The sequence below is a fragment of the Desmodus rotundus genome, chromosome 12, assembly GCF_022682495.2.
Source record: "Desmodus rotundus isolate HL8 chromosome 12, HLdesRot8A.1, whole genome shotgun sequence".
In the NCBI taxonomy this organism is placed as follows: Eukaryota; Metazoa; Chordata; class Mammalia; order Chiroptera; family Phyllostomidae; genus Desmodus; species Desmodus rotundus.
In genome coordinates this window covers 67,997,570-68,025,249 of record NC_071398.1, presented here as the reverse complement: position 1 = coordinate 68,025,249, position 27,680 = coordinate 67,997,570, and the positions used below count along the sequence as shown (strand labels likewise).

The 27,680-nt window shown below is 38.5% G+C and overlaps 1 protein-coding gene across 2 annotated transcripts in view; it reads left to right on the top strand.

Annotated features, from left to right (window-relative positions):
- NOTCH2 (notch receptor 2) overlaps positions 1 to 27,680 on the top strand; it is a 200,663-nt gene that overhangs the window by 91,375 nt on the left and 81,608 nt on the right. For both annotated transcript variants that reach the window (XM_053916245.1, XM_024570615.4), the window contains exons 3-4: positions 20,034 to 20,293; positions 23,274 to 23,609. In XM_053916245.1, the coding sequence (XP_053772220.1) occupies positions 20,128 to 20,293; positions 23,274 to 23,609 (502 nt within the window). In that variant the 5' untranslated portion in view covers positions 20,034 to 20,127. The remainder of the gene's footprint in view (positions 1 to 20,033; positions 20,294 to 23,273; positions 23,610 to 27,680) is intronic.

Genomic DNA, 27,680 nt, shown 5'->3' with positions numbered 1-27,680 from the left:
GTATTTAACTGAAAACTATATGTTAAAACAAATCATTATAAATATGTTATAAAATACAACTTTGTGTCACATTTTACCCAAAATTTGTCTACTAGCTATAAGAGACATTAAATATTAATGAGTAACGATTATTCTTGCCAGGATTAGGGAGTAACATTGGTGGTCCAGGCTTCCTGAAGCCATCCAAGAAAAGTGGAACCATTGCTTTTGTCCTCTTGGTAAGTTTCTGCATAGTCAGGAGAGAATAGACACTTGGAATCTTCAAGCCTGGCTCATAGCAGAGGATGCATTAGCAATGTTGTGTTGTGAGGTGCTCCCCTAGAAAGACATTTTCAAAAGTCACAGCCGTCAACATTTTCCCCTTTCACTCACCTTGTTAGTATATTCAGTGCTATTCAGGGCAGTGTCAGATCAGAGAAATACACTGGGAAAAATATCAACCGTTAAATCACTCTCTTTCTTCTCTGCTGAAACTCTGCCAGCAAAGTTTCTTCAAGTGTGGTGTCATATTTAGCAGAACATCACACACACAATTTTGCTGCCAGATGCCAGCATGCCTGGCCACTTTTTTGTAAGTCTTTTATCTTTACCATAAAATGAAGAATGCTGCCTTTTGGCTCACTAAATACCTTTCACAGAGTAATCTTTGTTTTGTTTTTTTTTTTCTTTAATGTGATACTTAAGGAATTGTTAATTCAGGAATTATTCAGTGCATACTGTTTATGTATACCATATGTAACAATGTAACATAACTCAAGCCTATGATAATAATTGATACTGTTATCACATTATTTTACACTTCTTTAGGACACCATATAATAATTATCAATTTGTTAACCTGGACTTCTTAAAGAGGTTCAGAATGAGTCTTGCTAGTCTTGTAAGGTCAGCTGTGAAACAACTGACTGTAATGTGGAACCACCAGTGAATGGGGCTGGGACCAGGTTAGGTGGGTAAGGCATTTGTCTTGAGCATAACATTTAAGAGGGTGCCCAAAACTCAGTAATCAAGATAAAATTTTTATGTAATAGTTAAACAATTAAAACTAATGCAAAAAAAAACTATGATAAAAGATTTCCAGATTTTAAATAAAGAGAAGATTAGTATTACTGACTTTTTTTCTTTGCCTCAGACTCCAGTATGGTTCATTCTGCCACTGGTGAGTGGACGAAGGCATCTGGAAGAGCCCTGCCTGGTGACATGGATTTTGTGTCAGATAGACTCGAGTTGAGCCTTAATTCCTGTTGCCACTCAGATCTTTGGCAAGTTAAAGAATATTATGCCAGCTAATATTTATCAAGCACTTATTATGTGCTAGGCTCTGTCTGTACTTAGTTAAGCTCTTTACATGCATTTTAGTTCTCATATTAAAGTAGTTAGTCTTAATATACCTGTTTTACCAATGAATACATGAAAACTCAGAAAGGTAAATAGTTTGCCCAAGATCCCATAACTATTAAGAAGCTGACCTCTTAGAAAATGTGCTGTCACTCTGGGTCTCAATTTGTCAGTAAAATGGGACAAAATTACCCATTTTAAAGGGGTAGCTCAAACTACCCCTTTAAAAGAAATGTGGAACATTTGAAAGTGTGCGAAGGTAGCTTTTTAGATAAGGGATATGATTAAAACTCCACTTTAAGCCCTGATTTTAAACTAGAGACGGTAGCATTTGATCGGTCTAGGCAGCTCAGAGAATGCTGGGGTACTGAACCTGATTGTAGCTTACTTGAGTGTATGTGGACCAGGCTTCACTAATGCTGCATTTCTGAGAAGTGGGCCTTTGACTTGAAATCTCAGTGCAATTACTGAAGATGAAATATAAGAAGAGGACAGTGAAGGTGGGGACAGAGGATACTGTCAATTAAAATGCTCCTTAGTAGAGAAAACTAAATGGAAAAACTTGAAACTTCTCCCTTCTTTTTCCTAATAGAAGATGAGCAAGTCCAAACAGATTTTATGCAGCTGTGAAATTCAGACAGGCCAAATTCAATGACTTCTGATAAATGTTGCTGCCAGCACAAAGTCACAAGTTGCTGAACGTAGTGCCTTGCATTTGCTTAGTGAGTTACAGGTGTATGGATGTATGCTCTGTGAAGCTTTCCTTGTTGAGGACTTGGGGTCTGGACCTCAAACAGTACCATTCTTAAGTGATTTTCCTAATTAACACATATCCTTGAAACATCATTTAACAAGTATGTTAAGTGTTCCTCAGGAATTTTTCATAAAGGAAGTCTTGATTATCAGCTTCTCATCAACATATAACAACAGAATTTCCATATTCTTTTAACTAATCTTCATTCTTTAGGTGGGAACCCTTATACATTTTAGTGTTAGATGAAAAAGTAGGCGAAGGTGGTTCTTGGGCTAAGTTTATATCATTTCGCCTGTCTAGGGGAATTGCCAATAAGTGAAACCAACTAATTTTGGCCTGCAAACTTGGCATGAGTAGATGTGAGTTTAGCTAGAGTTCTTTCAACACAATCCCCAGGTTAACCATAATCCTATATAAAGTTTCTTATTGTTCTGTGGTGGCATGTCAGCACCATTAATTTTATGTAGGAATTCTTTTGCCCCCTTTTTTCTTGTGATTAAGCAGGATGCGAAATATTTCTCTTTCAGGATCTGGAATAGCTTAATTAAATCCTTCATTTAAAATTTTGGCTATCCATTCTTCATCAAGGCTAACAAGGTTGAATACAAAGGGGCGGAGAATATCAGAATGTGATAAAAATATAATTATCTAGAAATTTCCAAGTGCTGTTTTCTTTGTTAGGCTGCCATAAATGTGTGTGTGTGATGGAGGTTTTCATTAAGCCTCTTCTCAAAATCCTGTACCTAGGAATTTTGTAGCTGGGAATGAACTTTAGTGTCTCCTTCACCCCTACTGTGTGTGTGTGTGTGTGTGTGTGTATTATGTGAATGTTTTGTTCTCACATTTGTCTTAGCTATATTTTACTTTACATCTCAATTTAAGGTATACTACATTTTCTCTGGGTCTTCCTAAAGTTCTCTGTATTTAGCCATTGTCAGTAATCTTCCCTAGCACTTTGTCCTCTGTGTCCAAACATGTATTACAGATTGTTACACTGTTGCCTTCAGCCTTTTATTATTAATGCAATTATATTGTTTAAAATTTTCCTCTCCTAAATAATGTCCTATTGGATCTTTATGAAAAGGACTTTATAGAAGAAAAGTGAAAGCAAAGTATGGCAAAGGCGTCATTGCCCTGGCCTGGCGACTCAGTTGGTTGGAGTGTTGTCTCATACACCAAAAGGTAGTGGGTTTGATTCCCGGTCAGGGCACATACCTGGGTTGTGGGTTTGATCCCTTGTGGGGGCAGCCAATTGATGTTTCTCTCTCTCTTTCTCTTTCCCCCCTTCCTCCCCCTTCCTCTCTCTAAAAGCAATCAATAAAAAAATTTTAAAGGCATTATTTAAGTGACAGATGGTATTACTCAGTGAACACATCTAACTGTAATATTATGCCCAATTTTTTCTTCACCTAAGTGTGAGGAGAAGGTAGGTGTTAATGAGAAAATAACCTGGTTAGGACTTATGTGGAACAGTACATTTATGGTACTGAGTCTGTATAGATTCAGGCCAATTTCCTGAAGTTACTGTATCTATAAATGTGTATCCTGAACACTGAAAGTCAGATAGACTCTGAAGCACTGTAGGATCCTTACGCTTTGTCTTAGTCAGCTCGGGCTGCTATAACAGACTACCACAAACTGGGTGGCTTAAACAACAGACATTTATTTCTTACAGTTCTGGAGGCTGGGAAGTCCAAGATCAAGTTGCTGACTGACTTGGTTCTCTGTGAGGACCTTCTTCCTGGTTTGCCGATGTCTGCCTTCTCACTATACCCTCACTTTGTGGGGAGAGAAAGCTCTGGTCCCTTCACCTACTTATAACGGTACTAATCCCCTAGTGAGTATCCCACCCCATGACTTCATCTACCTAATTACCTCCTAAAGTCCTCACCTCCAAATACATTGGGGAATTGGGTGCAACATATGAGTTTGGGGGGAAGGATACAAACATTCAATTTGTAACTCTTCAAAGTTATTTATTGAGTATTTACTGAGCCAGCTATTGTGATTGAGCACATGGTGGATTTTGTGAAGAGATAGGAAAAGCCCAAGAGGCCTGTGCTGTCTGACTTCTTTATCACAAATACACATATCCTGGCAGTGTCTGATGGAGAGGGTTGTGTTTCTTTGGCATATGGCGTGGTGGCAGTTCTCTGACATCTTGTTGGGGAGATGAGGCACCCATGTATGTATAAAGTAAAACCATCTGTAATTGTCCAATGTAGCAGCACAGATGTTAAGAACTATAGCGATTTAGACAGGGGAGCAACTGTGGGGCAGAAGACCAAAATCAGAAGAGTTTTAGTGAGTAAGTTAGATTATAAATCTGAAAATACTGACAATGCTTTAGGAGGTGGATAGGTAAAATGATGGAAGTGGAAGGGCTATTGTTTCCTGGAATAATTGTTACCAATGTTATCATGATTTTTTTCTTAAAGACATGGTTTTAAAACTTCTCTTCATCTTGGTTGCTCTCTTCTGTCTATACTTCAGTTGGTGCGAGGTTAATAAACCAGTATGTGGATTAATCTGGTTTCATAGTGACAGAAAAGTGATTTTAAAAAAATCGTTGCTTTAGCACATGTTGGCTAGAGTGGTTGAACATAGACTGTCTAGAGTGAGGGAGGAAGAGGACACCTGCTTCCCCCTTAGACCTTTTTTGACTGTTGATCCTTGTGCTGCTTCCAAAGCAGGACAGCCAGAAAGGCTTGTGGATGCCATTGACCATCAGCATTCAGGAATCTTCGAGGCAAGGAGAATGGGCTGGGATAGGAGGAGTGATGGAAAAGCAGTGACACTAAGAACAGGATCAGTTTTCATACACAACTCAGTACATTCTCTTAACTGATAATTCAGGTATCCCAGCTTCAGATCTCTTCTGTCTAGCATATCACTGGCCTGATCCAGTTCAGTTCAGGGCTCCAGGGGGAGCAAGCATCTGTTAGCCAAATCTTTGGTTACCCCAAATTAGCTCATGTTCTTTACTGCTTGTTTCCTCTGATTATATAGTACGTATCCAAACCCTCAATTATCCAGAATAAACCCGGGCTGCCTATTTTGTGTGGAAAACATTTGACAGTGGCTATAATTCTCTTGCCTAGACCGTGGTAGAGCCTTGGCCATTTAATCAGCTGTCCCTTTAAGATTTTGAAATGCTGGTTCTGGTTGTGTAAGCCAGACACATCTCCTTGAGGAATTATTTTACTGGGAAACCTGCCCCTTCAGAAACCTCAGTCATCCCAAAAAGTACCTCAGGAACCTCTTTGACTTTAATTTTTCTGCTTTAGTCCTATTTGTATATAATGATTGTGGTGTCTGACTTTTTAAATTTCATATTGTTAAAACTCAGAGCATTGAATTTGTGGGTCACTCTTAAAAAGTGGAAAGACTTGATTACTAATGAAAAGTTGACTCATTTCCTTCCAGGCAAAGGTTGACATTGATTCTCAGAGTTCATAATTAGTCTCCACAGAAGCAAACTCTAGTTATGGGACATCACCTATTCTTTCCTAAATTTTAAGCATTATGAGTTGGGGAAGTGAGTAAAATAGACATTTATGTATTGAGAGGATGTATTAAAATGATACCTGGAAACAGATCCTACATGAAGTTAGTTAAGTGGTTGATTGCATGCAAATTTAAATTTGGTGCATCTCTTCCCAGACCATTGTTATACACACACACCAGTCATTTGTAGCATTATGTATATTATCAGCAGCTCAGATTCCATAAGGAGGCTGTACTGTCTACCACCATTCTGTGCTGAAGAATACAGGCTCATGTTGGTCAGTTGTTTGGGGAAGATGCTGACTTTTTTTTCCTTTTTAGGTTCAGGATTCCTTTTTGTCTTCCATATGCTATTTAAATACATTTTTCTTTCTCCTTTGCATGTTCTTTGCTTCCATATGCTTCCTATGAGGGGTTAGTTGAAAGTGTAAGTTTTGCAACAGTTCATTTATACAAGTATGTATTGAACTGGCTGCACACTTACAACGATAATAGGTAGGCAGTGTGAAGAAGCCCTTGCACAGAATGTCGATGGTCAAGAATACAACCATTGACTCTAAGCATTAACATCAGCAAGTATCATTACATCCTTGGGCGGTACTGCTGAGGAAATTCAAAAGCCAAAAACTGTAGAGTCATCATATTAGGACGATGAAGGGACTTTGGCACAAGCACCCTTTCTGCTTATCTTGTTTTATAGGTGGGGGGAGCCCAGGTGACTTACCCTTTGTCATAGTAACTAATTAGAATGTGGACTGGGATTAAAGGTTGTTTCTTCAACCTCACTAGGAGATCAAAAGATTCAGCACTATTTCTTTTCATTCTTGGTACCAGCCTTCGAGGAACTGATGGTGGGCGAATGTTTTATTTGTATATGTACCTGGGTGGTTGGGCGGGGCGGGGGAGAAAGAATTAAAAAATAAGAAGTTTGGGCTTTTCTGAGAATTTTTCTGAAAGACCAATAATTTTAACTCTAGCTAAACATTTTTATTTTTTAACCTTCCATGAAAAAAAATACTGAAATTCTTTTTAGTTCCTCATAAAGGCCTATATGAATATCCAAGGGGCCGTGGGACATACCTAAATGGAATCTTACAATTTTAGAACTTAAGCAACTGTTACAGATTATTTGCTCTAGCATCTTGTTTTAACACATGAAGCAGTTGAGATCAGAGAGGTAAAGTGGCTTGTTCAAGGTCTAGTAGCAGAGCCAGGGCTGGTCTAGAGGGAAGGTTTGTTGGGAGCCACTTTATCAAAAAGATATGGGAGCCTGTTAAGGTCTTGGGTGAGAGGTTTTTATAAAACAATATACTAGTTATCTTTTTCTTCATAAATATATTTGTTCCAGTATGTCCTAAATACATCTCACCTATTACTAGACATGTTTGTTTGTTTGTTTATTTGTTTTTTAAAGCAGAGTAGTACAGGAGAATGTAGCCATGTCAAGTGTGGCTTTGCCCTGACTCAGTTTAGTAAGTGAAGTGCCTCCCCAGAGTTAATGTGAAAACATGGGGTGTGATTTATATTTTGATTTTTATGATAAGATAACTTTTTGTTTAGGTTTGGGAGATTTTATTTGGATCTTCAGTTTGGTTGCTAAGTACCGATCAGCCTGGGCCATTTCAGGTTTTGCAGTGTTTGCTGTGCTTGTTACCTACATCTTTTTTGTTTTAGGGGTAAATGTACTGTATTCTGATAATGCATTTATCTCCACTTTAAGTAAATTTAAGTGTATTATTTCAGGATGCTTGCTTGATACTCAGTTTCTCTGGTTTGGAAGGGCACAGATCATTGTAATACTTAAGATTTTTTATTTTATTTTTATTTTTAATCTCCTGGGCCATCATCCAGCCATTAAAGGGAAGTGTAGAGGTTTTTGTATTGAAGTAGACACTGTTATTCTTTTTCTACGTCCACTATTTTTATCTGTGGTTCTAATTAAGGCCTTTAAATGGGATTTTGACATATTTCAGGGCATTCTGAAATTATATTTTCCAACTATTCATTGAAGAGTTTTGGATAGCTGTACATGTGATTACTTTGAGAATGATTTATTCAGAATCTACAAAGAAATATTTTTGCCCTCTTAAAATTTGAAGAAATGCAGATTTTTCTCCAGTTTACTTTTATATTCACATTTGGTTTTACATGATTTGGGTACAATTATTTTGAACTAGGAATCTTTTCAGATCAAACCATTAGCTTCTGGGACTGTTCTGTTTTCAGACATTTTTTTTTGAGTTCAGAACTTTGTAGTCATCCACTCCCATTGGAGAACAGAAAGCAGGTACCACACTCACTTTTCTTCCTTGAAGTCTTGTTTAATTTTCACTGCTCAGTCTCTAAAGAATCTAGCAGTTCATGCTTCTGAGGCAGTAGGATGTTCTGTCACTCAGGGCTCCAGGCTTGTGGTGGTTCATGTAGTCAATTTCTTATCAAAGATTAATAAAAGTGCAAGAGAAAATGAAGACTATGTGTGTGTGTGTGTGTGTGTTAACTTCATATTTTGGGGAAAATGTGATTTTTAAAAATCTACTTCACATGACATTGGCTGGCCCACTTTGAATGATTTAGGGATTACTGAAGGTTAAGTTGTCCTCTATATATCAGGAATGTTAATTAGTTTTGATAATCTTTGGGTAAGTATGTCAACCTAGTGGTTTCCAAACTTTGAGTATAAAGGGTCTTTTTTAAGGTGTAGACGTAGGTTTGACAGACTCTTGTATTTTGCCTTTTGGCTCCTGTTAAGAATATGAGCAATGAATAGTTGACTGCCTCCTATGTGGCAGTTACTAGTGTTGGGCACCTAGAATATGGTGCTGAACAATTCTTAATCCGTTAGAGGACACATACTCATAATAAAGTATAATAAGACATATGATAGGGTTATGGGAATGTACTGAAGGGGTATTGAGCCGATTTCTCCAAGGAAAAAACATTTAAGCAGAATCTTCAAGGGATTTTAGGGCTTAGCTATGAGAAAAGGGTGGGCAAAAGTGTTTCGGGCTAAGTGAACAGCATATACAAAGGTCTGGAGGTGAGAAGCCTTGTTCTGTAGCACATTGTGGGCCTAGAAGTTGAGCCTAGCAAGAGTGAAATGCATAAAGGAGAGATGATCTGGAGATGAAGCCATTTCTCAATCTCTTGTTTGAATACAATGCATAATGTCAAAATCTAAGAATGCAATAACCATTTTATAATACCTTTATATTTTAATAATGAAAACAGAATCTAAAATCCATTTAAATATGGACAGGGCATTATTTAGTAGTCTAGAGAGTGCTTTGTAAGTTTTGCAGGTTCCTTGCCATAATCATACAGTGCATAGCTTGGGAACAACTGACTGAACTCATTCATTTTTGCCTATTATGTGAAGGGTGCTTTTTGTAAACTCATATGTTTAGAATATGTTTGCCATGTTTTAATCAAAAATAGATAATTTTTCAGGGTTTAGCACAGTGAAATATGGTAAGGTACTGATTGTATGCTAGAAGACCGAAGAATGACCACCTTCTGTTATAGCAGCAACACAAACCTTTCAGCACTGTTTGTGTGCCCTTGCCCAATCTTTCAGGTGATGATGGAAGAGACTGGGTGCTCACTTTGGCTTCTGAGTTCTGATAAATGAGCCCAGATTATAAACTGGAAGATAAGGGCATTTACAAATTCTCTTGTAAATAAATGGTTTCCCATTGCAGTGGTTACTGATTTCATAGTCTCTGATGAAGATGAATGATGCTGTGAATTAATAGCTTCACAGCTTGTACCACTGCAGCTTCTCTTGGGTTTGGATTTATTAAAATTAGTGTGTGCTTACTGCTTTATTCAGATGGGGGTGGTGGTGGTGAATGAAAACCTGAACACATGAAAACCGAGTGAGGTGGTGTTTCAGATGATTCCCAGCCTTGCAATTCCCTGTGAAATTCTTTTCCTGTGGGAAACTTTTAATTTGGAAGCATTCAGCCTAATGTGGGAACCAAGATTAACATTTTCTGAAATACCTCCACAAGAAAAGCAGAAATGTTCTGTTCCGGAAGCTGAATTTACATTAGAAAATGGGCTGTCCTGCAGTATTTGGTAGTTTTTATTTATTAGTTGTGGTAAAAAGTGTGTGTGTGCACATGCACATACGTGTATATGGGGGAGAGAGAGAGAGAGAGAGAGAGAGTGTGAGAGTGAGTTGATTGTATATTTGTCTTTGTTTCCTTTACATCCAACCAGCAAAGCGCTGGAAATTGTGTTTTACCATAAACCAGCCCAGTACTGGGTCTTGTCTTTATACACAAATACTTTGTTTAGTGCTTTTTGTTTTTCCTTCTTGCTGAGTAAGCTATAGTGGGTTTTTTTTGGTGGGGGGAGGTGAGAGTGGGAGTGGGAATGGCAAGAGGTCAACATGACAGAGCTTCTTCCCCTTTCCTCCCCTCTACCAGGAAGTTAACTAGAAGTCTTCATGTGTTGTTTAACTTTTAAAAAAAAAACAAGGTCATATACCCAGTTAGTTACCTTTGCACAGAGTTCCAGAATTAGCAAGTTGACAGTCTGATGAGATTTCAAACTGGAGGTACAAGGAACAGAGGGACCATGAAGTTAGACTATTAGGTTGGGCCTGTTGAATGCCAACTGTAGATTAGCCTTGATTTTGGAGGCTCTAGGGCATCTAGAAGTTTGTAGCCAGAGCCTTGGGAATCAAATGTTAAACAGAAACTTTCACTGGTTACAGTTAGCCTTGGCTGTTAGCAATTATTTTTATCTACTTTAACAAGGGGAGCAGGGATGGGGGCAGGAAACTAAGCTGGCATTATGGTCACAGAAAAGAACAGACTGATTTGGGGCTCTTTCAGAATGCAGGCCTTTGTTACTAACCAATGCTTAATTTGGTTTCTGAGTTTTGTTATTTTTTCCCCCTGCCCTTACCTCATTTACCTTAACGACAGCTCCCCCCTCTAGAGCGCAGCTAGGGCAGGCTGCCACTGCGGATTGGGGGGCTGGCCGAGAGGCCCAGAGCAAGAAGAAAGTGGGTTGAAAGCAGAGTTCTGTTTAAAGAATTTTCTGCTGGAAACTAGCCCAGAGGGAGTAAAGAGGAGCTTTAATGAGGAGCAGCTGCAGGGCCGACGCAACCCACATGAGACATTTTTTTCCCCTCCGTTCCACATTCTGTATAGTTTTTAAAACATCATGATTTTGAAATAGCTGTTTTGTAAAGCCCGCCTCTCTTTTTCTTCTTGTATGCAGTGGGGTTTTGCTTTGTTGTTTTATTTTTTTAATGACCAAATCCCTGCTTTTAAAAAAAAAAAAGCTAAAGGCAAAGCTGCAGCAGAGCCCTGGATGCAGTTTGGGCTCACCCTGCCGATACAGAACATTCAGTGGAGAAAACAAGGAGAGAGAACACTGGCTTTTATTTGGAAAAAGGGGCTTATTTCCTGCTCAGACTTCAGTCATCTTGGAGCTGACATGCTGCTACAGTGTTTTCAGCTTTTCTCTAGACGAGTGGCTATTCACTTAGGAAACTTGAAAGAACAAATTTTTCTGTTCTCTATTACTAGGGAGACTGATCCCGAGCTGCAGCCATTGCCAGATAGATTGGAATTGCTATTCAAATCCCAGGGTCGTTGAAATCTGTGTAACGTGGCTACATGTAAACGAATCCAGGCTGCCTGTGACATGTGAGAGCTGGGGTCTGGTTCTCATCTGCTTTACTGAGGGGGGCTATATGGGCATCCTTTCCATTGCAAAGTTTTCTATTTCCATTAGGAGGAAACCCTTGTTTTTCTCTCTTTTTCTCCCTCCTTTCTTCCCCTTCACCTCATTCCTCATGTGTGTGTTTGAACAGTAACAATGAAAGAGTGGACCTCTTCATGTCAGAAATGGCAGACTGTTTCAAAAAAGGCAAAGACCTGATAAGTATTCAGATCAATTTTTGGAATTATTTTACAGGCAAAAAAAAACCCCCTCCAAAACTTTCCCTGTATTCACAGCCTTGTTTGTGAACTGTATTCTTTCAGAGCTCCAAAGCTAGAGAAGGGGGACAGACCAGGAGGAAGTCACTGAGAGAACCACTGAAATAAGTGCTAACTTCCCTCCAGGAGGGGGACATCCAAACAGTTTTGGGAACAAAAGGCAACTGTTAGATTTATTCAGTTAACATTTTAGCATATATTTTACACAGCCCTTTATTCAAGAGGTAGGCCATTTTTGAAAATTTATTGAGGTAACTTAATAGAACTTAGACATGCGAGGGAACTTGGATTATCAGCCAGGATGATTAGCCGTGTTTCCAGCCTCTAACAACTCAGTTTGAGTCATTCCAAGAAGAAAGCTATTTAAGCTCTTGTTTTCAGGCAGTCTTAATTTCCACTCAGATCAACAGGTATGAGGAGTACTTGTATTATAGTTGAACAGGAATTTGCAGAGTTGAAAGGCCTCCTGCCTTAGGAAATGTGGGTCTTTTATTTATATCTGTTTCACCCATTTCTTCTCTATTTTTCCACGTCCATAATTCTGCTGAGTCTCTTGGTGATTGAGGGATAATCTTGTATCTCAGGATGATTCTTAGGGTTGATTGGCCTGTGTTCTACCACAGGCCAAACCACAGAGTTTGGTACTTTTTTAGTACTTTTTGTGTACTAACACTCTGTGTTATTAACATGATGTTTAGTACTTTGTGTGTATTAACACTCTGTGTTCCAGCCACGGAGTAGGGTTGGAAGGGGATTTTGTAGCATATTTGGTTTGACTGACTTTATCCATCACAGGAAATTTAACCTGCTTTGGAACCAGTTACCGAATGGTACATAGGTGCTCATGGTATACAAGACACCTGTACCAGGGTCTCGAGACATCCCCTTTCCCTTCCCCACCCCACACAGGAAATCCAATAGGAGCTTGATAGGCACAGGAAAGACATAACAATGGCTTAAATGAAGAGTCATACTAGTAGAAATAATGTAGTACCTAACATGGCACTGCATCTACTGTTGGAGGGATCAGAGGTGGGTAAGATGGTTTGGAAGAGGCTTAATGGAGGACTTAAGTTTTGAACAGGTCCTTGAAGCAGAGATGGAAGGAACATAAATTAGAGGATAACAGATGGGAAAGCATGATATTTCTCACTGGAAAGTGGAAAGAAGATTTTTATATAGGGCACATTAGACAAGAGTGTGGAAGTATCCGGAGTGTTTTAGTTACGGACTACTAAGCAGTAAGACAGCTGGTAGGAATCAGGCAGACAAGCAGGTCAGAGATTCTAAGGCACTTGGATTTGAAGGGGTGGGCACCAGTGCTAGTTTCTGAGCAGAGAAGTGACAATCAAAATTATGATTCCGAAGGGTTTTTCTTTATGTAGTGTACTTAGTTTCCTCAAGGAATTTCCTGGCTGTCATTACAGGGCGGAATGGATAGAATGATGGTGCGGTTAAAGTGATAGAACTGACTGAATAGGTGCCAGTCTTGGGGCAGGGCCTAGTAGAACATTTTCAGTTAAGTTCTATTTTATCTTTTGATAAAAGATATAGGTAAAGAAAGAGATGCAGTTATGAATGATGCAAAACTGGGGGAAATTGCTAAATTCACAAACTTGGGCACAGGTCCGTTTAGCTTTGGTGTCATTATCAGTGCAAAAGAAGTTCAAACCAGCTGACTTCTGAAGTATGGTGCCATACTGAAGTTCTGTGATGATATGAATAATGTGTAAGTTATCTCAATCAAGAAAACTTGGGGTAAAGATTCAGCGTGGTGAATTTAAAAGGTACGAATAATAGGTTCAATTATTGGGTTCAAAAAACATGTTGTATGAGTATAGAATAGAGAATTATGCTATAAAAGTAGTTCTTGTGAGGCCCTGCTGGGTAGTTCCATTGGTTAGAGTGTCATCCCAATATGCCAAGGTTGCAGGTTTGATCCTGGTCAGGGCACATACAAGAATCAACCAATGAATGTATAAATAAAAGAAACAACAAATTGATGTCTCTCTCTCTCTCTTCCTCTCCCCCTCTCTCTCCCTTACTTTCTTTCTCTAAAAACATCAATAAAAATTAAAAAATTTTAGAAAGTAGTTCATGTAGAAAAAGAAAGATCTGGGTGTTTTAACTGACCATGTGTTCAGTAGCAGGTAATGGTGTTTTGTGACTTCTAAAAAAGTGAACACAGCTGTAGGCTGCAGTAGTAGAAACACAGTGTCCAGAAGGTGATGATCCAGCTCTGTGCTGCTCTAGTAAGAACATATGTGTTACGTCTTTTTTTTTTTCTTCCCATTTTGGGCTCCGCATTTTAAAGAGGTTTAGATGAACTAGAATCATCCTGGGGCGGGGGGAGCAGGATAGGTTTGATGCCCTTGCTTTCTACTAGCTGTGAAATCTTAGTTTTTCTAAGCTTCAAGGTCCTCATATACAGAATGGAGATCATAGTACACTGTTATAAGGAGTAATAAAAAAGATAATAGCTGTAAAATGCTTAGCAAATACATAATACATAGTAAATGCTTCAAAAATTTTGGTGACTATTGTTATTACTATTGTTATCTTAAACATAGAAGAGCCACTAAAATAGTGAGAAAGTTTGAAAATAATTTACACAACTGTTTCTTAGGCCAAAGCTCTGAATTCTGGAGAAAGGAAAACAGAGGGTCAACAGAACTGTCTTCAGATTCTTGAAGGGCTTAGTGTAAGGGAGCAGAGCCTTGCTCCTTTTTGTTTTAGAGGACAGGGATAGCCAGTACGTGGAAATTGTAGGGATGCAGAATTAAAAAAAAAAAGATACAATTCACATACTATTACATTTACCATTTTAAAGTGTACAATTTAGTGGGTTTTAGTATGTTCACAGATATGTGTAACCATTACTATTATTTAAGGTCTAAACATTGTCGTTATGTCCTCCCTACCCCAAGAAATGCTCTAATTCTTAGTAGCCATTCTCCATTTCCCTCTTTTCCTAGCCCCTGGCCACACTAATCTATTTTTTTCCTATTCTGGACATTTCATAAAAATGAAATCATATAGTATGTGGCCTTTTGTGTCTAAGTAACTTCACTTAGCATGGTATCTACAAGGTTTATCCAGGTCATAGCATGTATTGTGTCTTTTTTCCTTTTTATGGACAAATAATATTTCATTGTATGTATATACCACATTTTATTTATCCATGTACCTAGGAGGGAGGCAAAATCTTAAGACATCAGGAAGAAAGAGCGTTCTCACCATCGGATCCACCCATTCTGAAGGCTGTTCTCTTGTTGAAGTAGTGAGCCAGTAATTTTATTTTACTTAGTAATTGCATGGTGATTACTTTGTGCTGGATATCACTCTTAAGTATTTTACAATTATGTAAAAGGCCTGTGAAGTAAGCATTATTGTTAAATCCATTTTACAACAAGGAGGGTTTAGTAACTTGCTCCAGATCACTCCTTGAGTAAATGGGGAACTGGGATTAAAATCCAAGTGGTCTGGTTCTAGAGTCTGTGCTCTTAATAGCAGGAACAGTAATTTCAACATTTATTAAATTCTAACTATTTCTAAGGCACCATGCTTAATTGTTTGCATTCAGGTAGAGGCTATCATCTTTTAGTGATATTTTAGAAAGAATTATACCACTGGATAGAAATTGCCTTAGGGTACCTTGAATCCCAAGGTTCTGTTATTCCATGGATGGATGGAAGTAGGGAGCAAGCCAGCAATAAGATGTATGTCCTCAGGCATTTAAGACAATCAGAACTTATGAATGATAAGTATTATAGGAATTCAGTTAATAAGAGTTGTCAGAACATGGTAAGAAATTATATGTAACCTAAAAGGATTAACCAAAAGTGACTTTTGAGATTATGAATGGAAGCCTTAGAAAAATGAAGGCATTTTAAGTCTCGTGGGACCATGATGTCACTTCTTAACTGTTTTGATTCAAGTATTGACAGTATATATTGTATTAGTGTAAGGAGATGACTTTTAGTAAACCAAGCATAATAGAACTGGAGCTGCATTTTTGGGAGTCAAATGCATGATGGTAGTTGTTTAAAACCAAATGAACAACAGCAATAACAAATGCATATGAGAGAACAGAGCGAGGCAGCCCAGACTTAAACTAAAGGTGGCCATGATTGATGGGAAAGAGGGAGAAGAGGAATCAGCAACCTAGACTAAGCATTTACTGAGCTTTGAGGTAGATGGAGGGAGTCATAGAACCCAAATATAAAAAGAGTAAAATGATGTAAGGTGTATTCAGCAATACCTCCTATAGGAGAGAGAATTTCCTTTTGATGAAATATCAGATGAGACCACTGAACTTGACAGGGGGAACATTACTCTTAGAGCATAGTTTCTGGTCAATAATTTGAAAGTTTTGTTAAAAAGAGACAAGAAGAAGATAGAAAAGGAAGGAAAAATACCTGTGAAACTAGGTTACAGTTATAGAAGTTGTCTGTGAAGGAAGAAGAATTGGGAAAGGGAAATGAAGCTTAGTGAAAAATGTACGTTAAAAAAGCGTTGTACATGTTTTAAAGTAATGAAAGAGGCTGATGTCTAGTCCTTTAGAACATCTTAAGTAAGAAGTTAAGTCTTTATTATTATACCAACAATTGGTCTAGTTTGACATAAAAATTAGATGTGATTCTATACATGGACTTTAGGAGAGTAAGTCAGTTATACATCAATCATATCTAAATATCTCACTAGAGTAAAACTAAATCCTTCTTACAGGAGCCTTGAAGGCCTCTCATGATCCACCTTTCAGTCACAGCTGTCATCTGTTTTCTTCTACTCTTTTTCTTAATGAATCCCTTTGGTAGAACTGCATAGGTCTTGCTAATCCTCAAACATGCCAGGGTTGTTCCTGGATTAGGGCTTTTGCATTTGCTGTTGCCTCTGACCTGAACACACTTCCCCTAGATACCTCCATGGGTAGTCCATCACCTTATTCAGGTCTTAACTCAAATGTGCCTTTTCAGTGAGGTCTTCTCTGGTTTTCCTAAAAAAGCCCAAATACCTCACTTTTATCTATCCTTTACTATCCCTAATTTTTTACTTATTTATTTTGTTTTTGTTTTCTCTTACTAGAATTTTCAACTCCACTACTTCAAGGATTTTCCTAGCACTAGAACAATGCCTGGAACTTACTAAATGTTTGTTGCATGAATGAATGAGTGTAATATTCTTTGTGGAAACAGATAAGAGAACAATCTTTTTCATCATCAAAACATCATTATTAATAAGCATGTAGGATGCTATTTATAGAATTAGGCTTCATGTATTCTTTTACTGAGGAGTTCACAAACTTTTTCTGCATCAGATGGTAAGTAGTTTTGTGGGCCATAATAGTCTCATTGCAGCTGTTCAGCCCTGTTATTATGATGCAGAAGTAGCCAAAGATAATTCAGAAATAAATGTATGTGCCTGTGTTCCAATAAGACCTTATTTATGGGCACTGAAATTTAAATTTTACATAATTTTCAAGTGTTACAAAACATTCTTCTTTTGATTTTTTCCCCAACCATTTATTTTATTTTATTTTTTAGATTTTATTTATTTATTTATCTTTATAGAGAGAAGGGAGAGAGAAAGAGCAAGAGAAACATTGATGTGTAAGAGATACATTGATTGTTTGTCTCTTACAATGCCCTCAACAGGGAACCTGTCCTGTAATCCAGGCATGTGCCCTGACTGGGAATTGAACTAGTGACCTTTTGGTTCCCAGGCCAGCACTCAATCCACTGAGCCACATCAGCCAGGGCCCTAAACCATTTAAAAATGTAAAATTATTCTCAGCCCAACAGACAGTGGGCAAGAGTAGACCCTGAAGATGTAGTTTGCCAACCTCTGCCTGTACTGGTTTCTTAAGCATAGCGTAGTTGAAATTTATTTTTCCACATAGGGAGCAGCAATGTAGATTAAATCCTAGTAACAGATAATTCAGGAATACATACTTCTGTTTGGCTCCAGATTTTTTGTAATATTTCGTTTATGTTTTCCTGGGAACCTTATGTGTTTACGATGGTGATATTTCAGTGAGTTTGTATTCTCTGAGCAGATGCCACATAATAGTGTTGGAGAGGTATTGATAGTGTAATAGGCCAGGAGCAAAGCTGGGCAAAGCCCACTCACATTGAAGAGTTGGCCATTATTTACAAGGTGAATAATTTTCATATGGAGAAATCAAGCATTGTCAGCCAGGCTTAATGTCCAGAGGACTGGAGTCCCTGTGAATGAGAATTGTGGCACAGTCTTTAACATTATCCAGAACAGATTTCTTGAATAAATTGAAAATGCTGTTAATAATACAGCTCAGGGTTAATTTTAGCTATGCTACATTGGCTGTTTTTACTCCCTTACTTACAAAAATCAGAAAATAACCTATTCTATTATCAAATCAAGCTGTAATTTAAATAATGCATCATATTTTCCTCAGTAAGTACCAAGAGAAAGAAATGTTTTTCATTTGCAAAACTTTTTAATAAAAGGTTTTTCACATACTTGATTTTATTGGATTCTTACACAACTGTTTAAAATCTGAGAAAACTAATGGTCAGTGAGGTTAAAAACCTTGTCCAAAGGCAGAGCATCAGGACTCCTATAGACCTGACTATACGAGGTGCAGACTCCTTGCTGGAAACTTGAGCCAGTCTTTGGTTTGAGTGCTGTGCCCTCCGCTCACTACCTCTTCATCTGTAGCTTTGCCTTCTCATGAAGATGCTGGAAGCTCTGACTGCTCCTGGCTCAGCTGCACTTACCGTACACAGCTCTGGGGTGAGGAGGCTGTGGTCAATTACATCACTACCACTGCAGCTACTTACTAGCTGTTTCCTCCTCAGCCATTTCAGCTACTGCATAATTTTTCTGGGTATATTCTGTCTTAGTTCCCTAATGTTTGGTTCTCCTTCTTTTCTCAATAACTGTGACCTCTAAAAACTACCTTGACAACCAATAGCTAATTAAAAGTCTTGGATATGATTGGCAAAGACAGGAAGAAGTAAAACCTGATGCCAGTGCTTCAAATCTGGGTGACTGGGAGCATCAGGGCATAGTGATTGGGCTGAGGAAGCTGTGATATGAGCTGGGTCCCCCCGGCCCCCACCAGGTTATTTATTATTTTTCAATTCCTTTCAATATTTGTATTGGTTTCAGGTGAACAGCCTAGTGGCTAGATGATCATATGCTTTACATAGTGTTCTCCTCAATGTTTCCAGTACCCAAATGGCACCACCCACAGTTAGCACAACATTATTGACTATGTCCCCTATCCTGTACCTTACATATTTGTGACTATTCTGTAACTACCAATTTGTACTTCTTAATTCCTTCACCTATTTCTCTCCAGTCCTCCAATACCCCTCTCAGGAGCTGGTTTTGAGGAGAAAGATTTAGAGTTTAAATGTGTTACAATGGTGGAACAGTGTTGTAAGTTTAGTTTTCTATGCTCCAAGAAGTAAAATGTAGAAATATTTTGAACCAAATATCTGGGGGTGCAGCCACATGGTAAAGTTTATAGTTAGAATCAAAGTCATCGTGTTCCTCTTCATTGTGAATGGAGACTTTCCATATCTTTTTAATGATGTTTAGAGAAAATTTTCATAAATTTTACAGATAATTTGGGATGGTTTTATATGTTATGAATCAATGGGTGGCATATATAAAAATTCTTCAACATACCATGTGGAAAGTGTTATAGAATGTTATTCTTGAATTGTTTTCCGTTCTTCACTTTGGGGTCTATATGTTACCTTAGATATTTTTAATGTCATTTCAGTTACATTTTGTGCTTTTTTAATTTGGTTAAAAAAAGTTGCCCTTTACTTATATCGTAACAGATTTAAGTTAAAAAGGAAAGCTCCTGTAAGTGTTCCCCATTCCTTTTTGTTTCTTTATCACAGCCTCAACCTCCTGAACTAAACCCAGAAATCTAGACCAATTGATGTTTCAATGGAGAAAAGAAAAGGAGAAATTATTATTTCTTAATGCTTAATTGAGAGAAGACGCATGGTATTTTATGTCTTTAACTGGAGAGGATAGAGGGCCAGTCCCTGCATTATCATGTGAATATCTTAATGCTATCCAAGGGCTTAATCAAAATGAAAAAGTTAATGAATTTGAACACACAAGTATCAACAGTGCTGCACAAAAAGGTGCTGTTATAACAAACCAGTCTGTATGTACATGAAAAAAATCTAGGGTTGTATTTTGCCTTTAAATAAGAGTCATGCTGACTGGCCATGGCAGACCATGCTGGATCACCCACCTAGTATTCTGTCTCCAGTCTAGACTCAAAAGGACATGGGAGTATGAGGTTAATTTCTCTGAACATTTTTGCTGCTAAAGTGAACATGTTTGCAGTTGTACCTTCAGGCCCGTCAATTCACAGTCTGATGTTTCCTTGACTGGACTGCATTATCTTGTAGGCTTTTGGATTTACAAGAAGTCATGTATTTTCATGGACTTCTCTCTTTTCTACACAGATGTCCAGAGGGCTTCTTGGGAGAATATTGTCAACATCGAGACCCCTGTGAGAAGAACCGCTGCCAGAATGGTGGGACATGTGTGGCCCAGGCCATGTTGGGGAAAGCCACGTGCCAGTGTGCCCTGGGGTTCACAGGCGAGGACTGCCAGTACTCCACCACTCACCCCTGCTATGCACATCCCTCTTGCCAGAATGGAGGCACCTGCCGCGTGCTCAGCCAGGATGACTATGAGTGCATCTGCCAAGTTGGTTTTACAGGTATCAGATGGGACTCAGGCCCATACTCTCCTGTTGTCAGTATATGTCTTTATTCAGTTTCTTTTAAATCTTGACATCTGGCTCTTAAGAGTCCTGCAACTCTGGTACATACTTAACATTAGGGTAAGGAACTGGAATGTTCCAGACAACTATTTTTAGCTTCCTTTTGAGAGTTTTCAGTGAGGAGAAAGAGAAAGAAAAAGGGTCAGATACTCAGAAGTATTTGCTTAAAGTATACATGTCAGGATTGGGGCTCAGAATCACATCATTGTCACCAGAAGAAAGCTGTTCGTGCTATTAATTACTTGCTTCTTGAAATCTCCTCTCCCTACATGTTCAGGGTATTGGCTGTTCTGACTTTCTGAACTCTAATTGGTCCTTTTGCTTCTGCATTCCCTTGTCCTCATCCATTGTATATTTGTTGTGTTCCTTGGAACTTTGTTTAGAGGCTTCTTTAAAGTCTTATTACAGCTCTCCCAAGACAATCTCACTAGCTGTCCTTGTGTTCATCAGTTGCTGATGACTCTGATAATCATCTTTTTTGCTCTACCCTGACCCTGACATTCAGACTTATATTTCCAACTGTGTATTGCATATTATCTTTGGAGATTCAACAGGTACGTCAATCTCAACACGTTGATATAAATAGTGCTATATTCCAAGTACTTCAAATTAGAAACTCCCTCTCACTATCCTTACCCTCCTTAGACTCAGTCACCCAACCCACCCTTTGAATTACCTCTCACCTGTCTACTTCTCTCCATTTGCTCTCCTGCTCTCCAGTTGAGGTCCCTGTCATCTCTCACCTGGACTCCTGCAGTCATTTTCTAACTGGTCTCCTTGCCTTTATCATCTTTCCATCTTGTTCACCTGCCACATTGCCATACCTTTAATTATAAATGTAAATCCTTGCATAAACTCACCAACTTACAATGCCTAATGACTTCCCATCATCCACAGGGTAAACTGAAAACTCTTTTCCGTGGCTTCCATAGACCTTCACAGTCTGGACCTTATTACATCTTTTTAGAGCTTCATCTCCCTGCTAGCATCTAGCTCTAGTCACACCATCATTCTCATCATTTCCTGAAAATGTCATACTTCCTATTTCCTCCATGTTATTGCACACCCCTTTGCCGGGAATGCCCTTTTCTATAATTGGCGATTGCCCAATGTTTTTTTTAAAGTCTGTCTTACTGGCCCTGTCATGATTCCTTGAGGCAGTTAGTCTTTATGCTCTATTATTTTATGTGCCACAATCTATTGTAACTAATTTTGTACATGTCTCTCATCTGACTAGGTTATGAGTTCTTCAAAGGTAGGTCTGAGCTTTATTCCAAATGAACCATAAGTGTTTATTAAGTTAGATAAGAAAAGGAGAACCATTCATTGGTTTGTCCCCCACTACACCAATAATTCTGTAAATCTAATAAGCAAAAAATGAAAAACATAGAAAACTAGACTGGATCAGTTAGTTTGGAATTCTTGCTCTTGATTTTTCATTATAGGATGTTGATAGGGGTAGATAGTAGTTAGGATGATCCATTATCTCCATTATGATTGTGGTAGCTTTGATGCTGTGAGTCATTGAAGAGATTTTGTGGTTAAGAGAGTAATTCTTTCCTCGTTATCAGTTTTGAGTTGTTTTGCTCCACAAGGAAAAGGGAGGCTATGCCCATTTAAAGTTGTTTGATTCTGAATGGGCAAAGTGGCAGTAATGCCTTCTTTATAATTAAAATGATTATCTGAAATGATCCCCAAATTAAAACTTCTTCCTTTGCCATTAAAAGGATTTCTTCTTGGTGTTCTGCAGGGTTCTGATCATGTTTGCACATCTGTAACTTTTGTCTGTCCCAGATTAAGTTCACCCTTTTGGTTCTATGATAGCCTTACACCTTTCCTAGTCAGACTTTATTAGCTTAATCTCCACTCTCAGATGAAGAAACCGGCAGGAAGCTAATGCCTACACTATGTAACATTTATGGGAAGCCAAGTTCAGGGACCTTTCTAATTCAGCTCTAGGCAAACACTCTGATGATACACATGGTTGTCTAAAGTAACCATTTTAATCTCCTTCCCATTGTAGGTAGGTACCTCTCAGGAAAAAGTAGGAAGACAAGGCATACAACTGTAATTGAATAACAATAAAAATTAAAAAAAAAAAAGTAGGAAGAAAAATACCAGTTTTAAAACAATTTTCTTTCTGCTTCGCACCCCGAGCTATGTGTTTCCCCTTTGATCTGATGTTCAGTGATGGGCAGAGAGCACTTCTGTGTGCTCATGTGTCACCCTTTTCTCTCTTTTCCAAAAGCTATCATGACTCTCACTTGCTTCCCTATGGGGTATTTACTTTGACAACCACTTAGAGTATTACAAATTCAGTAGGTTCTCACATATTTAGCGTAAAAAAAAGCTTAAGCTAATGACAACAAAAAGCCACATGAATACAAATTTATTAGTAGCATGGGAGTGTTTTCTTTTACTCTTTCTACCTCTTTCTGCTTTGCTTCCTCAGATTCATGCCTTGGTATCCAGTATGTGAGAGCCTTCCTGCTGCTTCTGGTACCTTCCTAAGAGAGTCCATGAAAGTTACCTTCCCAGACTTTTAGTCTTATGACTGCTTCTAGTTTTGTCTAGTTTTCATATACAAGGAGCCAGAGATTCTTCATCTTCTTCAAACACATCAAGCAATATTTATATCAAGACAACAATTAATAAAATATTTCCAAGAATATGTGTGCATGTGTATTGTGTTTAAAGGAAAAAGAAGTAGTATTGACTTGTTTATATCTTCCAAGAGGTCTATTTAGTAACTGTATGTTGTGGAAAATATCAATACATTTTATTTATTCAGAGAGCTTAAGGATTCTCCATGCAGTAATCCCCTGATGTCACCTGTTGGGCGAGGCATGTGGGGGTTGAGGATGGTGTCCCTTCCCATTTCTGAGGGCAGTACTGAGTTCTGTTATCCGTCTTCCAGGTAAGCTGTGCCAGTGGACCGATGCCTGCCTATCTCATCCCTGTGCAAATGGAAGTACCTGTACCACTGTGGCCAACCAGTTCTCCTGTAAATGCCTCACAGGCTTCACAGGGCAGAAATGTGAAACTGATGTCAATGAGTGTGACATTCCAGGACAATGCCAGCATGGTGGTACCTGTCTCAACCTGCCAGGTTCCTATCAGTGCCAGTGCCCCCAGGGCTTCACAGGCCAGCACTGTGACAGCCCCTACGTGCCCTGTGCTCCCTCCCCTTGTGTCAATGGAGGCACCTGCCGGCAGACTGGTGACTTCACTTTTGAGTGCAACTGCCTTCCAGGTAAGGAGTTCCCCTAGTGTCCTTGGATTGGGAGATACACCTCCTGCACAGAAGGAAGGTGGTGGGTGGGGCTCTATGGATCCTTTAGGAAGTATCCTTCCTAGGGGAGAGGGTGGGGAGGGCAAAGAAAGAAAGGGGAAGTGAGAATTTCGTGGGAGGTGGGTTACTAGAGAGGAAGGAGTTTTATGGGTCCAATGTGGTGTATAAACTGAGCAGGGGGTAATTTAACATGTCAGGGTTTATGATGATGAGTGGCTAGGAAATTGTTTAGTGTCCTTTTTGGAGAAACAGTAATTACAGAAACAGCTGTGGGAAAGGGATAGACAAGTCTATGGAATGGAAAGGAACACAACTGAGAATTAGACATTGAAAAATAGGTGTGACTAATGAAGTGCTTTAAACTGAATTAACAGTAGTAGGTGATCAAGTTTCCTATATGCTTTTACCTCTAAAAAACAAAACAAAACATTTTTCTGTCTACTTAAATGTACCTACTTAACCTTCTGTGATTTTTTCCCTGGGTTTCTGGGCCTCAAAACCCTTTCCAGTTCTGTCTGACTTTGGGATAACCCTGCCTTGACTTTGAAACTAGAGAATTTTGGAAGTGGGATGGGAGTTGGTGCTCTGTTAATCAGTGAGCACTTTATGATGAACACTGAGAGATTATATGTGGCACAATCATACATAATCCTAAGCTAGAAACACAAAGATGAGCAATGTATGGGAGCATGGGGCCCAGTGTTCTGCAGAGGTGGAGAAAAGAGTGAGCCTGGCCAATTCACTAAACTCCTTATAAAAATGATGAGGATGCTGAAAACTGAGAATTTTGATTGGGAACAGAACACAAGCAGCTGGAGCAGATGAATTACTAAGCAACAAAGATTCTGTTTTTATACAAATATCCTTAGTACAAAAACAAAAGAAGGAAAACTTGAGGGGGAATAATATGCTAAGTAAGCAGAATTGCCTCAAAAAGAAGTTGTTCTAGCTACTTTTTCAGAATGGGAATCTTTGATTCTGGTGTTGAAGGTATGGCTCCCATATAATGGGATTGTGTATTTTATCTTTTGGGGATTAGAGGTCATATAGTGGTCCCTGGTATAAAACCAAATGGTAACTTATTCCTTTCATTTAGTAAAAATTTATTGACTGCCAGCTATGTTCTAGGCACTTGTGCTATGGGCAATACAAGACACTGCCACACAATAGAAGACTTCATACTGTTTAACTGAAGCCACAAGCGTAAGCTATTATTGTGTTGCTTTCAGTTTCTCTTTCAATGAAGAATAGATAATACTATCATTCTAAACACTAAATAAACTTCTGTTGGCATAATATTACTAGTGTCTACATTACCTGAAAGAATAACTAAAGGGTATCTTCACTCCTGTTTTCATTTTAAGGATTAAGGAAGGATAGAAATGTAGACAATTTAATTTTACAAAGATTCTAATAGTATAATATTCTAAAAGTCTACTAGTCTGAGTGGCTAGTAGTAAAGGTTAGTGTGATTTATTGTTGAAGGCTAATTGTGTTTTTAAGCTTCAAGAGAATTGCTTTTAATAGTTGCCTAGAACAAGAGGTTAATTTGGCAGCAAAATGCTGACGGGAAGTTAGAGAAGTCAATAAAGGAAGTTTTTAGCCAGGAGAGAGTGATTACTCACTCCCATAGTCTCTGCATTGTTATCCATTAGCCACGATAAGAACCTTAGGGAATTATGAGAGTGTGTGCAGGAAAGGATCTGTCAAACCAGAATAGTATCTCCTCCTTGAGAAAGGAAATAACCAGGGATTCCACAGCTGAGAGGCTGCCAGGGCTAGTGGGATGGAGTGAGGAAACTTGGCTCTCTCTTATACCCTGCTTGTAGTTTAAAGCAAGACATTTATTTACTCACTGATGAAGTGTGTGTATGCATGTGTGTGTGTTGGGAGTGCGGGGGTGGGGGGGGTTGGTGAAGAGAAAAACTTAACATACAGTGCCTTTTATGAGTCAGGCACTATGCCAGGTCCTTCTGCATTCGTTCATTCATTTACACAAAACCTTAGGGACAGGTATTAATTTTTCAAGTTTTCCCAGGTGAAGTAACTCACGTTTGGAGATGTCAAGTGATTTACCCAAAGTGGCACAGCTGACAAATGGTCAGGCGGAGTCTTTCCCCCAGGCAGATTCTTTCCAAAGCTTTTGCATCTTGCTGCATCACCCTGTACTACTTCTCTACGCCCGTGTGTGCTTTGAATATGTATGAAACTTTGTTAAATGCATTGAGGTGTTTGAGTTAAAAAGAAAAGTACACTCATAAGAAGAAAGAGATACTTCTAATTATGATTGACTAGTATTCATTACATATCAGCCTATGTATGACATGTTGCAGACATTTAAAAATAGGTAGACTCGTTCTTGCCTTTCAGGATCCCATGATCTATAAACCACATGACATTAGCTTAGACAACGTATAGAAGGAAGTTAAAAAAAGAATGCAAAACAATAGATAATGCAGTAACATTGTAAATAAATAGGTATTTACACAGTTTGTAAGATTTTATGCTCATTGTTTTTTCTGTCATAAGTGGACTTTGGAAAATATTAACCTCATTTCCACATAGGAAATAGTGTCTGGAAGGTGATTTTCTTTTACAGAGTTTTTTTTGATAAATGCAATACCTATCTCCTTGCCCTTTCCTCTACTGCCCTCCACACTATTCTAAATGACTAAAATGTTACTTAAAATAATAATCAATATTTCACTTATAAAACTGGGGAAACCAAGTCAGCAGAGTAGCTTGTGAAGGTAGTCTGTAACTCCCAGATGGCTGCTTACCACCAACCACATTTCAAGTCTTTGCACTTCTAATTGAGGCCTAGCCTGATAACCCTATTTAAAATTGTAACCATACTCTAAACCTCCTTAATTACTGGCCCTTATCTACTTTTCTTTTTCTGTAAGATTTATCTTCTTACTATATAATTTTTTACTATATAATTTACTCCATGTGCTATAGTTTGTTGTCAGTCTTTTCCAAATTTCTGCTCCCTCTTCTCCAGAGTGAAAGCTAGGATCTTTGTTTTTGTTAGCAGTGTATCCCAAACACCTAAAAAACAGTGCCAGGTACATAACAGGCACGCAAATGTTTATTGATTGACTGAATTTCATATCATATCACTGCGTTGAGAATGCAACTGTGTTTGGTCTTCCCGTTTTCTTCTGGAGTCGTGCATCGTAGACCTTGCCCGGCTTCTCCCTTTGTTGTTGTATTCTGCGATACTGGGTAAGAAGAATTTTAGAGTGCTTTTTAACTCTGTAAGTCAGTGACCCCCACATAAGTTAGTGATTATATTGGAAGGGTTTGGTTATAGTTCTTTTCCTACAAAGGGCACTATTGTTACAGTGAATTGATTTTAGTGTTATTGTAAGGCTCCTGGGGGCAGGGGGAGTGATTAAAACTGCAAAAATGACACATCTTGTGTGACGAAGAAAGTATAATTTCTCTATAGCAGGAAGAAAAAACAGTGTATTCAAGAGGGAACTAGTAGACGTAAACCAAGGAACAATATTTCATTTTCTCCTTGGGTTCGCAACTTTTAATAATCCAGACCTTCATGAGCTACCATTAAGTAAATTATTTAGCAGATACCCTGAGGAAGAGCACTCAGCCAGAATCATTTTAACATAAGAACAAAATAGAAAATAAATCATTCAATTATTGACTTCCAGTATTTTGAGGGTAGGGCCAACTAGTGGGGAAAGAATGAGGCCCATTTTGTGTTTGTGGACATTTAAAAAAGTTTCACAGGTAATCAGAAAACAGTGGGGTGTTTGAATCTGTTGGCTGTGAACTTGAGAGTTCATAGTTGGATTGAACAGTCCTTAGTGTACTTTCCCTTTTTCTTTCTCTCCCACACCTCTTTATTCCTCTGTGATTTTTTAAAAACTTAAAAAGCTGTGTGATCTCATCCTCTCCAAACAACGAACACTTATCCTATGTACCCAGCCCTATACTTCACAGGGTGATTATGTATAATATCCCTGTATCATTGAAATAATGCTTTGGGCACATTTTGTGACTTTTGTG